The 14759-nt window shown below is 42.9% G+C and overlaps 1 protein-coding gene across 3 annotated transcripts in view; it reads right to left on the bottom strand.

Annotated features, from left to right (window-relative positions):
• Window positions 1-14759, bottom strand: part of mef2ca (myocyte enhancer factor 2ca) — a 55961-nt gene that overhangs the window by 16132 nt on the left and 25070 nt on the right. For all 3 annotated transcript variants that reach the window (XM_080756247.1, XM_080756248.1, XM_080756249.1), the window contains one exon: window positions 13583-13786. In XM_080756247.1, the coding sequence (XP_080612373.1) occupies window positions 13583-13786 (204 nt within the window). The remainder of the gene's footprint in view (window positions 1-13582; window positions 13787-14759) is intronic.

The raw sequence follows: 14759 nt of genomic DNA on the forward strand, positions 1-14759 counted from the left end.
GTTCTCAAAAGAATGTCACGTCGAGGACCAACCAAACCTCCGTCTGAAAATATCCACCCAGAAGCAAAGATATGAGTTAACCCATTCTGACCTGAGATCAGATTCATACGAGGTTTCCACGGGACACACACTGGTCTGATGAACCCATTCTGACCTGAGATCAGATTTAAAAAAATGACAGTCGTTCTTCGATTTTTCAAAAATAGCAGACCTACAAGCTCTTATCGCGCCACTCGGTGGCGCGATATGAGCTTGTAGATCTGCTATTTTTCAATAGCTAAAGCATAACATGATGCTAACACCAAAATGGTTGCCCGGTCAGAATGGGTTAAAAACGTTCACTGTGAAAGAATATAAATTATATTCCAAGATTTGCGACACATTTCACGATTCTTCTAAAATAGCTAAAGTTACAAATATAGTATAACATAATGCTATAAAATATTCTGATAATCAATAATCATTGCTATAAAGTGTTTGTTCAGGATCAGGAGTCTCTCCGTGTCTTTAACCCATTCTGGGCGGGAACCCCTTTTGGTGTTTTAAGCATTATGTAATGCTTTTGAAAAATAGCAGATCTACACGCTCGTAGCGCGGCACCGAGTGCCGCACTAAGAGCTTGAAGATTTGCTATTTTTGAAAATTTGTGAAAATGTGGCGCAAATCTTTGAATATATCTTCTTTCACAGTGAACGTTTTTAACTAAAATCTTGGCTTCTGGGTGTGGGGGGGAGGGGTCCCTGGATTAACATCCATTGACATGAAATAGTGTGAAAACCACTTAAATAGAAACATAGGGTTTTTCAGAAAACTGTCAGGTCACATGTTGCAGTGTTCCAGTTCCTATTCTGTCAGCTGGCTTCTTTGTGTCATCACTTCCAATGTCACTTGTGTTGAGTTATAGTCTCTACAGATAAAATTAGTTATCCCTCCAAACTGTGGGTTATTGATTGAGCCGTTTCTATTAGCAACAGTCCTTTTCAGGTATGGGAAGAAGGACATATTTTCCATATACACTAACATGGATTAAGTGTTGAGTGCCATCCGGGGACCATTACATTACCACCTCTGTGACTTTGGAAAGGCATCCCCGCAGGCTATGGGAACATAGCAGTAATGCATGAGTGACAGATACAGAATGAAATGTCCCCGACGTGCGTGACGATGCCAGGGAACGTTAACCCATTCTGACCGGGCACCCATTTTGGTGTTGGCATCATGTTATGCTTTAGCTATTGAAAAATAGCAGATCTACAAGCTCATAGCGCGCCACCGAGTGGCGCGATACGAGCTTGTAGGTCTGCTATTTTTGAAAAATTCGAAGAACGACTGACATTTTTAGAATCTGATCTCAGGTCAGAATGGGTTAATCAGACCAGTGTGTGTCCAGTGGAAACCTCGTATGAATCTGATCTCAGGTCAGAATGGGTTAAAGCTCGGGACGCATGGTGAGACGAGGGACTCTATCGTTGATACGATATACGGTTACTGTGAGAAGACGATATACTTAGAACCCTCAGCTGTGTCTTAATTGTATCCAGTGTTTGCCAAGTCTGCTTATTATTATTATTATTATAAGCTTGTTTTCTATTCATGTACAAGCTTGTAGATCTGCTTTTGTTTCGTTTTTTCAATTATCACACATGCGTTTCATTCTGGACGGGAACACGTCATACTTCAGCTATTGCAAAGTATGACATAATGGTGCGTGGCACCAAGGGCGGTAGTTTCATTGTATTTTCTTTAGGAGTTAGTGACGTGTTGTAGTGGATTATGTTGCAGTAATTTGCATGTTATTCCCGTGTGTGTCAATATAGCGGTCATTGAGCTCCCAGTCAGGCTGTGCAACACTCAATGTTATTCCCCAGTTGGGACGTCATCGAAAATGTTCCAGTTTTGCCGATCAGATCGAAAATCTTAAAACGTGAATGACTTTTTTTTTGTACATTTTGTTGTATCCGACATGTAAATACCCCCCCTCCCCCCCAATCAAGGTCAGAACAAGACCAATACAACAAAGACAGACAGTACAAGACAGTAAAAGTAATCAGTAAACTAGTTTTGAAAGTACTAATGAACATAGTAAGAAGAAAAATAAATAAAAATAATAATAAAATAAAATAAACAGCATTTTCCATCAGGGTATGGTATCTAGGTTACATACATTGTATCCATCTTTCAGTTTAGATAGTAAATTGTTCTATATCCAACTGTCTACTTACTGAGGGCCTCTAACCAGAGGTCGCCCAATGTCAGGTTTGGTGTGAGGTATCAGATTGTACAGGGGAATATGGGTTTAAGTGAAAGGTATACTTTCTACAAACTCTATGAAAGGGGTCCAAGTCATAATGTATCTATCTTTAGAACCACTACGGTTGTAAAACGTGAATGACTTTTGATCTAAAATCGTTCCGTCCAATTCTAAGCAAACGATTCTAATACAATCGTTTTTATGGACCTTTGATATAAAAACACACAGAAATGAGAATTTTCCCATTTTTTTGGCATCCATTGTTAGGTATGCCCATATGATGACCACGGATATGGTCTAAAAGTGTGAAAAACGTATTTTTCATTTCACTGCGCCTTTAATGCCGTCGTAATGACAGTTCTTTTCACTTGCTGAAAATAGCCAATCTACAAGCCCACAACGTGTCGCAGCGCGACGCGTTGTGAGCTTGTAGATCTGCTATGTTCAACCAAGTGTAAAATGACTTACAGTATATTGGATCTCTTGTCCTCTAGTCCCTTCCTGACATTTTAGTCTAGTTTGTATTTGTTGACGAAATCGTCAGTATATTTAGTCTAAGTTTTACTCATCATAGCTTATTTTTTTATGTAGTTTCCATTTAGTTTTCATCAGGGGAAAAAGGTAGTCGACAGACATTTTTCGTCTTAGTTTAATAGTCGACGAAAACAACACCGCTGTTGTGCCGTCCACGATGAGAGCGACATGGCGACAGGGCTTAGCGCTTGTTGGACAGCGTGACGGCTGACAGGTGGAGAGACCGCTCCATATAGTCCAGTAGTGGAACGGGCTTTTGAATACATATTAGGTATGGCTTGCCTTGGGCTGGCCGTGGCCACCATGAACAGGTTTGTTTGGCCGGAGGTGGCGAGTGTCCTTGATAATCCTCTCAGCTTTGGCTAATATAATGTAAGCACATTAAGCGTGCTTCTTGTACTGTATATCCTGGAGGGAGGGAAGCTCAGCTCCTACTGTACGTCTGAGACACAGTGGTGGAAGAAAGTATACTCAAATGTTTATTTCAAATTGCATTGTGAGCTTTTTTCAAATGGCTGAAATGTATATACAGTATAGGATTGAAGTGGCTATAATGCATGTTTTTGTAATGATAATCTAAATCTACAAAGTAACTATAGTAGCTAAAGTAACTTCAAATAATTGTAGTGGAGTGAAAGTAGGCTACAATGTTGTGTTTGTTGTCATGATTTGTCACAACTCGAGTTGGCTTCGTACGACGCTTATAATAAGGTCTTTAAATAAATACGTTTTTAAATGTCTATGGGAAAAATGCATTGGGAATAATTTCCTATAGGCCTGGCGTCGTCATGAAAGGGGGCGGGACTATGCAGGTCCTCAGCGATATGTTAGTATTATGCCGAGGAGCTTGGAATCCCTGCCCAGCTCCACTGAACTGAACCCCTGCCCAGCTCCACTGAACTGAATCCCTGCCCAGCTCCACTGAACTGAATCCCTGCCCAGCTCCACTGAACTGAATCCCTGCCCAGCTCCACTGAACTGAATCCCTGCCCAGCTCCACTGAATCCCTGCCCAGCTCCATCACCTTGCCGTGCAGGAGAGAGAGGGGCTCATTCATAGCCCTGAGGGGATGCCGGCCGGGGGTCGAGGGTCAAGAGGCTTAACCGGGTCATCGGTATCCATTTCAGGGCTCGCGGGGAGCCCTGAAATGACAGGAATGAGCCTTTGCGTCATTCCTGTCATGTTTTAGGACAGTGGCTTTCAGCCCCTCTTCATATCGAGGTCATTCCTGTCATGTTTTAGGACAGTGGCTTTCAGCCCCTCTTCATATCCTGTCATGTTTTAGGACCGTGGGTTTCAGCCCCTCTTCATATCATTCCTGTCATGTTTTAGGACAGTGGCTTTCAGCCCCTCATTCCTGTCATGTTTTAGGACAGTGGCTTTCAGCCCCTCATTCCTGTCATGTTTTAGGACCGTGGGTTTCAGCCCCTCTTCATATCATTCCTGTCATGTTTTAGGACAGTGGCTTTCAGCCCCTCTTCATATCATTCCTGTCATGTTTTAGGACCGTGGGTTTCAGCCCCTCTTCATATCATTCCTGTCATGTTTTAGGACCGTGGGTTTCAGCCCCTCTTCATATCATTCCTGTCATGTTTTAGGACCGTGGGTTTCAGCCCCTCTTCATATCATTCCTGTCATGTTTTAGGACCGTGGGTTTCAGCCCCTCTTCATATCATTCCTGTCATGTTTTAGGACCGTGGGTTTCAGCCCCTCTTCATATCATTCCTGTCATGTTTTAGGACCGTGGGTTTCAGCCCCTCTTCATATCATTCCTGTCATGTTTTAGGACCGTGGGTTTCAGCCCCTCTTCATATCATTCCTGTCATGTTTTAGGACCGTGGGTTTCAGCCCCTCTTCATATCATTCCTGTCATGTTTTAGGACCGTGGGTTTCAGCCCCTCTTCATATCATTCCTGTCATGTTTTAGGACCGTGGGTTTCAGCCCCTCTTCATATCATTCCTGTCATGTTTTAGGACCGTGGGTTTCAGCCCCTCTTCATATCATTCCTGTCATGTTTTAGGACCGTGGGTTTCAGCCCCTCTTCATATCATTCCTGTCATGTTTTAGGACCGTGGGTTTCAGCCCCTCTTCATATCATTCCTGTCATGTTTTAGGACCGTGGGTTTCAGCCCCTCTTCATATCCAGGCCCAGTATTTACTCTGCCTTTTGCCTGAATGGCCTCTCAGACCCAAGACTTATAGGTCAATATTAATATAGGTTAATATTTTGTGGTCATTGGATAAGATTTGGTCTACAATTCCATGCTTTTGACAAATGTTCTCATGATCTATATGCCTGAAGAAGGCCGAAACGTTGCTATATGACTAATTAATGACTTAATTAAATACACTTCTTGAACCAGGTGGCGGTGTCCGGGTCTCTCCTCCTCCTCCAGATGTTTACCATACAACTTTATGGTCAGAAATGTGTAAATCTTGTAAATGAACTGAAGTAATGCAGATGTTTAACAATAATTGAACTCTTGTGAATGCAAAATGAAACCAAATGGACCTGTATGGGTACGACGGGTGACTAAAACTAAATAAACTATTCAAGAGACTGTGACTAAAACTAAATAAACTATTCAAGAGACTGTGACTAAAACTAAATAAACTATTCAAGAGACTGTGACTAAAACTACATGAAAACTATTCAAGAGACTGTGACTAAAACTAAATAAACTATTCAAGAGACTGTGACTAAAACTAAATAAACTATTCAAGAGACTGTGACTAAAACTAAATAAACTATTCAAGAGACTGTGACTAAAACTAAATAAACTATTCAAGAGACTGTGACTAAAACTAAATAAACTATTCAAGAGACTGTGACTAAAACTTAAAAATCTAAATGTGCTGCCAAAAACAACACTGGTGCTATATCCACTAAAAAGCAACGTTTTATCAAATCAAGCTGACGACAGTGACGACAAGATCATTAACAGGAATACTCCTCCCAAACGACTCTCTCACAGAGTTGGAGCCGGCTGACGTTCCAGCTTCCATTCCAGGTTCAAAGACAAACGTTCTAAATATAGTTTTTTTTTTTAGCTCTTGTTAGGAATTAGGACTGAGTGCTCTCCTGTTTTATATTGGATTATAGCATCCAGGAATGCGACAAAAACAAAAAAACAAATCCCACAAAATTAGAAGACTGGGGTGAAGTGTTCATTTAACAACAATCTAAACAAAACGGTATAATATTATTATTATATATATTATTATATATAATCCAACTATACTATAAGTTATAAAAAACAACTACATAGTATAGGAGGATATTAAGCGTTATATGTTATACTGTTGAGAAGATCTACAAGCTCGATGAAAAGATCTACAAGCTCGTATAACGCAGCACTGAGTGCCACGCTTATACGAGCTAGTAGGTCTGCTATTTTTTTTTTTTATTGTGAAAATGTGGCGCAGATCTTTGAATAATCTCGTGAATAATATATTCTTTCAGAGCGAATGTTTTTAACTCAAATCTTTGCTCCTGGGAGGGTCACTGGAGCAACATATTTTCAGATGGGGGGGGGGGGGGGGGGTCGGCGGCCAATTGAATATAATTCTGGGGGTCCTTGACATGAAATAGTTTTTTTTTTTTAAACAAGAAAAACAAACGGCAGGCCTAAAAATATCCCCGTATGTCAGTTTTAAACGTGTGTGACTTCAAAGCACGACGATGAGTGATTCACGGACGGACGAGGAAAACAAGAAAACACCAGAGAATGCAACGGGAGGAGGTCATAGCGCTGCTTGTTTAAACTCTGTTCTCTTTTACATGCTTTATCTTCCTCCTCTGGCGCACGCACGCACACACACACACACACACACACACACACACACACACACACACACACACACACACACACAGTCACGCGCCCGCACGCACACGTACAGCCTGAGAAAGCTATTTTTAGTTGTACTCGGTGCTATTCTTAGCCCACTACTGGTTTCCGGATGTTTAACAGGGAGGAGAGAATAACACAAAGGAAAGCTGCTGGAGCACTGTGGGAGCGCACGCACGTAATCGTGCACGCACACACACACACACACACACACACACACACGCACTCACACACACACGGACGCACGCGCACGGACGGACGGACGCACGCGCGCACACACACCCCGTGGAACGGAGCAGAATGGGGTTAGGAGAGGAAGAGGGAAAGGAATGTCGACGTTCTTGGACTTTATAAATAGCTACAAAGACGCCCGGCCCTCTGAGCCACGTGAACAAAATACTACAAGCTGTTGCTCTAACCGGCCAATAAACTTCACACACACACACACACACACATACACACACACACACGGACACACACAGACACGCACACAGACATGTGGACGCACATGCAAACACGGACACACACACACGCACGCGCACACACACACTCCGGCACCGTGGATAATATCGTTTATATAGGGTAGAAAACCTTGCATAAAAACTTTACTTTTCAGGAAAATGGAAAAAAAACTGTTCCAGTGAATCCAACGTAGTTATTATGTAAGAACTCATAAGCTCTGGTGAGTTCTGTTCAGGACACACTTAGACCAGTGGTTCTGTTCAGGACACACTTAGACCAGTGGTTCTGTTCAGGACACACTTAGACCAGTGGTTCTGTTCAGGACACACTTAGACCAGTGGTTCTGTTCAGAACACACTTAGACCAGTGGTTCTGTTCAGGACACACTTAGACCAGTGGTTCTGTTCAGGACACACCAGTGGTTCTGTTCAGGACACACTTAGACCAGTGGTTCTGTTCAGGACACACTTAGACCAGTGGTTCTGTTCAGGACACACTTAGACCAGTGGTTCTGTTCAGGACACACCAGTGGTTCTGTTCAGGACACACTTAGACCAGTGGTTCTGTTCAGGACACACTTAGACCAGTGGTTCTGTTCAGGACACACCAGTGGTTCTGTTCAGGACACACTTAGACCAGTGGTTCTGTTCAGGACACACTTAGACCAGTGGTTCTGTTCAGGACACACTTAGACCAGTGGTTCTGTTCAGGACACACTTAGACCAGTGGTTCTCAAACCTTTTCACTGGTTCTCGGACCAAGATATGTAAAGATATGCCACCAGGGACCCCCATAAGAGAACATTTGTACGCCCCCCCAGCAGTGATTCTCAAGCATTTTAATTTCAACGACCCCTGATTTGACATGCATTATAGGCTATGCGGACCCCCATTTAATGGCATTTCTATCTCTGGGACCCTCAATTTATATTGTAAAATCAATGTTAATTTAACTCTGAGAGTTTGTACACTCTCTGAGTTATAGAGACCCATAAGGGTCGATTTGGTTCCAAAGTATAATTTAGCTGGGGACCCCCTTGGAACTCCCTCAAGGACCCCTGGGGGTCCCCAGACCCCACTTTGAGAACCACTGACTATAGACCCAGTTAAAACGGACCTGGTGTTGTTGGCACTGCACTCGGTGTTGAGCTTGTAGATCTGCTATTTTGGCCAAATGCTCCCTCCGGAATGGGGACGTATGTTTGTTGGTGTTCAAGTTGTTAAACAACCTTCACTTTCAATATTTCGGAGAAAGGAGAAAAGAAAATGCAAATAAACAAAAGATCTGGTATTTCTTTTGTGCTACTTTTGTTTGTTCCGACACTCTTGTACGACGATGGAGGCATGGCAGTAATTTATGGACAAAAAGACGAAAAAACTGAAAGAGAGAGAAGAAGGGAAAGAGAGAAAAAAAAAGAAATATACGGAGATAGAAGCGTTTTCTGTCTGGCACGGCCGAACGTTGTGAGGCAGACAAAGAGTCCTCTCTTCTGAGACTGTCTGGCAGATGCTACACACACACACACACACACACACACACACACACACACACACACACACACACACACACACACACACACCGTGCCCACGTCATCCCCCCCGCCCCAACACTTCACTTCTTATACCTCAAAGCAGGGACATTTTAATCCATTTGGGACCGGACCGCATCGGTCACCTTATAGCTTTTACCATTATATTTTTAAACTATTTTAGCCGTTGAAAAATAGCAGATCTAAACAAGCTCATCGTAGCGCGACACTACAGTAGCTCTGGCATTTTTGAAAAGTCGTGAAAATGTGGTGCAATTCTTTGAATGTAGTTTTTTGTAATATCTTCACTTCTGGGGTGTCGTCCCTTAGAACGACATATTTTCAGATGTGGGTCAGTGGCAAAATACTGTACATTTTTGGGGTCCTTCACGTGAAAAAAAAACGTTTGAGAACCACTGACATAGAAACATAGGTTTTTCAGAAAACGGTTAGGATTTACAGTAGAAGCCTTTTTTTGTTCTTTTTAAAGAACCAGCCTCGGGTCTAAATGGGTTAATAATAAGCTGTATTTCTAGTGCACCTTTCAAGAGCAACGTCACAAAAAATGCCTGAACAGAAGAACTCACAACACAAGAAATAAACCAAAAGGACAACACAACAATGACAGATCAAACAGGAGTATGAGCTAAATGACGATGGAGAGGGTTGTGGGCTCAACGCACCTTCGTGAAGGTTGAGGTTTTTGCACAAGAGATTTTAAACGAGGCACGGACGGACGCAGTCTCCTCAGGTATACCCGAGCCAATGTGGCCCAATATATAGGGCAGGAACCATATCTCCTGTTTCTGTAGCGTGAGGCAGCGTGATGTACAATTACTGTACATCCCCCAGCCATCATGTACTGTACATGTACAGTACAACAACCCCCTCGACATGATGTACTTAATAGTACGCAGGGGTTTACTGCCGATCCAACCCTTGACGCTGAGTACCAATAGAGGGCATGCGCATGCTTAAAGTGAGTGGCAAAGCAACAGGCAAAGTGAGTTTAACATTGTTTAATGTTGTTTAATGCAATCAGACAGGACTTTTCTGTGTGGATGTCTGGGCTGTCGAGGCCAGGCAGAAAGTATAGTTCTTTTTGCTACTCGGTAGGCATTCCTGCATAACTTCCGGGTTTGATGATTTGCCGGTATATCAAACCGAGACGGTTTTCCTCGTAGGGCATTCCAAAGTGTCTGAGCTCGGATCGCCAAAGGCCCGTCGGTCTCCTTTTTGTTTGTAAGTGACACAAAATAGCAGACCTATACAACTTCATAGCGCGGCTAATAAATAAACTATTTACGTTCGGACATGTGACACAATTCACCCTTTTGTCAGCCTTCTGATTGGTCCCTGACTGACCAACCAGCAGGGCTCGAAATTAACTTTTTTACTTGGTAGCACTGGTGCTCCCAAATTCAGAATGAAGGAGCACCAGAGAAAAATTAGGAGCACCCACCAAAGTTTTACGAGCACCAATATGTAATCGATTTTTTACATTCATTATTATTACACTTGTAGCCTACAACAGTGGTTCCCAATTTTTTTCATGTCAAGGACCCTCAAATTGACACTCATTAGCCCACGGACCCCCATTTGAAAATATATGCCAGGGACCCCCATATGAGAAGATTTTTACGGCTCTAGCAGTGATTTTCAGTAATTTACATTTCAAGGACCCCCAGTTTGACCTGAATTAGGCTACCGTTCCCCATTTCTATCTCTGGGACCCCACTGTATATTGCAAAATCAAAGTTAATTTAACTGAGTGTACAAATGTACAGTGAAATTGGTTTACCCATAGTATGTAGTACACTCTCAGAGTTTCAGACCCATAAGGGTCCATTTGGTTCCCAACTATCATTTAACCGAGGGGTCGCCGGACCCCACTTTGGGAACCACTGGCCTACAAGCCAGTTGGTATGAGATGCTATTTTTGTGGCAATAAACCAGTTGAAAATATAATTAAATTCGAAATACTGTCTACTGCTATAATTTCTGGATTTGTAAATGGCTACAAAACCCTTTGTTTTATGTAGGCCTGCTTTTTGATTGAAGTAAAAAAAACAATATATATATATATATATATATATATACTGTATATATTTATTAGTTATTTTCATAACATCGTTAATTTTCATGTCTAGGAAAATGTCTAGTGTGTGTGTGTGTGTGTGTGTGTGTGTGTGAGTGTGTGTGTGTGTGTGTGTGTGTGTGTGTGTGAGTGAGTGTGTGTGTGTGTGAGTGAGTGTGTTGCCTCCACACATTCCATTCAACTGAGCCCTTTTGTTGTCTCTCACAGCTGAGGACCTCAGGTCCAGCTGATGTTGATCACCCAATCAGTAAGGAGATATTTCTTTAAAAAATCATAACTCTGGACAGGAATGGACTAGGAACTTACTTTTTTTTTGGACATGCTCAGATCTTTATGCTCTACAAGTTTAAATCATCTCGCGGGACGGAACCGGCCCGCGACACTTTCGGTCGCGATCGTTTTGGTCGCACTACAGTAATTATATGCAGTAGCACTGGTGCTCCCAGTTATATTTTGAGATCGCACAGATTAAAATTCAGGCGCATTTGCGACCAAAATGGTCGCTATTTCGAGCCCTGAACCAGCAGGCTCTTTCTGCCTTGTTCCGCCCCCCTGGTTCCGCCTTGTTTATGTTCAATTTGCTAAAACATATTTTTGGGGAAAAAAACTTAAAAACAAACATAATGATATGCCCTGCAGTCACCATGCTGCATCTGTGAGGTTCCCTTTTTACTGACACCACGTTTAAAATAAGAATTGAATGCACAAAATATCAACTATAATAGCAACTGAAAAACATGTTATTTCAATGGTATAGTGGATGGAGAGAGAGAGAGAGAGAGAGAGGATTTTTGTCCAACCACGAAATGAAACGGCAACCAATGGGTGCGAAGGGGGGGCACAGACACGGGCGGGACTTGACAAAGGGTGAATTCTCAAAGGGGTCAATAGCTATAAAGCATAACGTAATGCTATAACACCAAAACGGGTTCCCGCCCAGAATGGGTTAATTGTCACATATTTCGGCAGGTCACCAATTTCACCACCATGATGCTGGGGCGACCGAGTGAGTTATATAGTGGCTAGAGATTTAGATTATTGGAATTTGGCTTTGGGGATGAGCATCATATTATACAGTACAGTACAGTGCTCTGCCTGAGAGCATGTCTGTCAGGCTATACTGCGTCGTCTCATGATGATGAGAGGGTGAGAAAGTCATATCATATCTGGCTGCTGGGCCAAGCAGGGGGATTTAACCCATTCAGACCCGAGGACGCGTCCGTGATGTATATAGCTTTTATAACCACATTTTATTGACCACATTTTAAACCTTATAGCTGTTGAAAAATAGCAGATTCTACAAGCTCATAGCACGGCACCGAGGGCGGCCAATTTCATGTATAATTTCTGGGGGTCCTTGACATGAAATATAGTTTGAGAACCACTGACTAGAGAAACCACTGACTAGAGAACCACTGACTAGAGAAACATGGGTTTTTCTTTAGTTTGAGAACCACTGACTAGAGAAACATGGGTTTTTCTTTTCAGAAAACTGACATTTTATAGAATCGGTTCTCACTCAGGTCTAAATGGGTTAATGTATGTCCTCTCCCAACGGACAGAGGTAATTGCATTCGAACCCGTGCAGGTCTCCTGCGTGGGAAAGAGCCAGGCATCTGCTGTAGCGCTCTCACACATGAGGGAATCCCCGCATGGCCTGGCCAGATATTAATAGGCAACCGAGTAATGTCTGAATCTCAGAAGAATAAACCTCAAAAGAAGAGTGTGTGTGTCTGTGTGTGTACCCTCCAACCTGCACCGCACATGACATGCACTAGTTCAATTGTATTAACCCATTCTGACCTGAGATCAGATTCATGCAAGGTTTCCACTGGACACACACTGGTCTGATTAACCCATTCTGACCTGAGATCAGATTATAAAAATGTCTAGTCGTTCTTCGATTTTTCAAAAATAGCAGACCTACAAGCTCGTAGCGCGCCACTCGGTGGCGCGCTATGAGCTTGTAGATCTGCTATTTTTCAATAGCTAAAGCATAACATGATGCTGAACACCAAAACGGGTTCCCGGTCAGAATGGGTTAACGTACTCTAAGATGTATACTCGTTAACATTACCATATAGATGTACTAATTATATTGTATTGTAACAACATACTCTACTATACAGATGTGCGAGTTATTGCGACTGCAGGTCGCATTTACTATGAAATTGTGCATTTACCGTCAGTCAGTCATGCCTCGTGACATCACGTGACAGCATCAGGGATGGAGATCCCTAGCAGAATAGCAGACCTACAGCAGATCTACCTTGTAGATCTGCTATTTTTCAATAGCTATAAAGCATAACGTAATGCTATAACACCAAAACGGGTTCCCGCCCAGAATGGGTTAATTGTCACATATTTCGGCAGGTCACCAATTTCACCACCATGATGCTGGGGCGACCGAGTGAGTTATATAGTGGCTAGAGATTTAGATTATTGGAATTTGGCTTTGGGGATGAGCATCATATTATACAGTACAGTACAGTGCTCTGCCTGAGAGGATGTCTGTCAGGCTATACTGCGTCGTCTCATGATGATGAGAGGGTGAGAAAGTCATATCATATCTGGCTCTCTGGTGGAGCTGTTGCCCCCCGCGAACCGACGTGCGCACGTGTTCGTGGGTGCGTTGCGTTGCGTGCGTTAGGTATAGTGGATGGAGAGAGAGAGAGGCTATACTGCGTCGTCTCATGATGATGAGAGGGTGAGAAAGTCATATCATATCTGGAGCTCTCTGGTGGAGCTGTTGCCCCCCGCGAACCGACTACGGATAAGCGGTTGAAGATGGATGAATGTGCGTGTGCGTGTGCACGTGTTCGTGGGCGCGTTGCGTTGCGTGCGTCGGCGTACTACTCACGTCAACGATGTCAGAGTTGGTCCTGCTCTCGTGCGGTTCATTGTACTCGGTGTACTTCAGGAGGACCTTGTCCATGTCCGTGGACGCGTACTGGAACAGCTTGTTGGTGCTGTTGAAGATGATCAGGGCGATCTCACAGTCACACAGCACGCTCAGCTCGTACGCCTTCTTCATCAGGCCGAACTTACGCTTGGTGAACGTGACCTTCGGAGAACGGAGGAGAGGTAGAGGGAAGAGTATTAGCCCATTCTGACCTGAGATCAGATTCATACCAGGTTTCCACTGGACACACACTGGTCTGATGAACCCATTCTGACCTGAGATCAGATTCTAAAAATGTCAGTCGTTCTTCGAATTTTTCAAAAATAGCAGACCTACAAGCTCGTATCGCGCCACTCGGTGGCGCGATATGAGCTTGTAGATCTGCTATTTTTCAATAGCTAAAGCATAACATGATGCTAACACCAAAATGGGTGCCCGGTCAGAATGGGTTAGGGGGGCTGTCATGTCACCGTTACCACATTTAAAAGGCCTGTTTTTTTTTTAGCATTGACAATTAGAATTAAATAATACATTTCTGTTTGCCTGGTTGATGACAAATATCTGAAATGTACAAAGAAATTACTGACATTCATTTTTTATACTTAACCCATTCTGACCGGGCACCCATTTTGGTGTTAGCATCATGTTATGCTTTATCTATTGAAAAATAGCAGATCTACAAGCTCATAGCGCGCCACCGAGTGGCGCGCTACGAGCTTGTAGGTCTGCTATTTTTGAAAAATCGAAGAACGACTGACATTTTTTAGAATCTGATCTCAGGTCAGAATGGGTTAATCAGACCAGTGTGTGTCCAGTGGAAACCTCGTATGAATCTGATCTCAGGTCAGAATGGGTTAAATAAAGATAGTGGAAATAGCAGATCTACAAGATTACAACGTGCCACTTGTAAGTTGTAGAATGTAGATCAACTATTTCAGCTTTTTTTTCAACATGACTTATGACAAAATATAAGACCTGCACGTTTTCTGTGTGGTGGTGAATTCAAACTAAATGCTGCGTCCCCACATTCAATTTACGTTTTGGGGAAAGAGGATGGTTCACGATATGTACGTAATGTATGTAATGTGTGAACGTTGCTGTTTTGATCTGTTATGTACATCAGAAATTTAATGCA

Source organism: Protomyctophum bolini (genome assembly GCF_963924005.1).
Source record: "Protomyctophum bolini genome assembly, chromosome: 22".
Taxonomy (NCBI): domain Eukaryota; kingdom Metazoa; phylum Chordata; class Actinopteri; order Myctophiformes; family Myctophidae; genus Protomyctophum; species Protomyctophum bolini.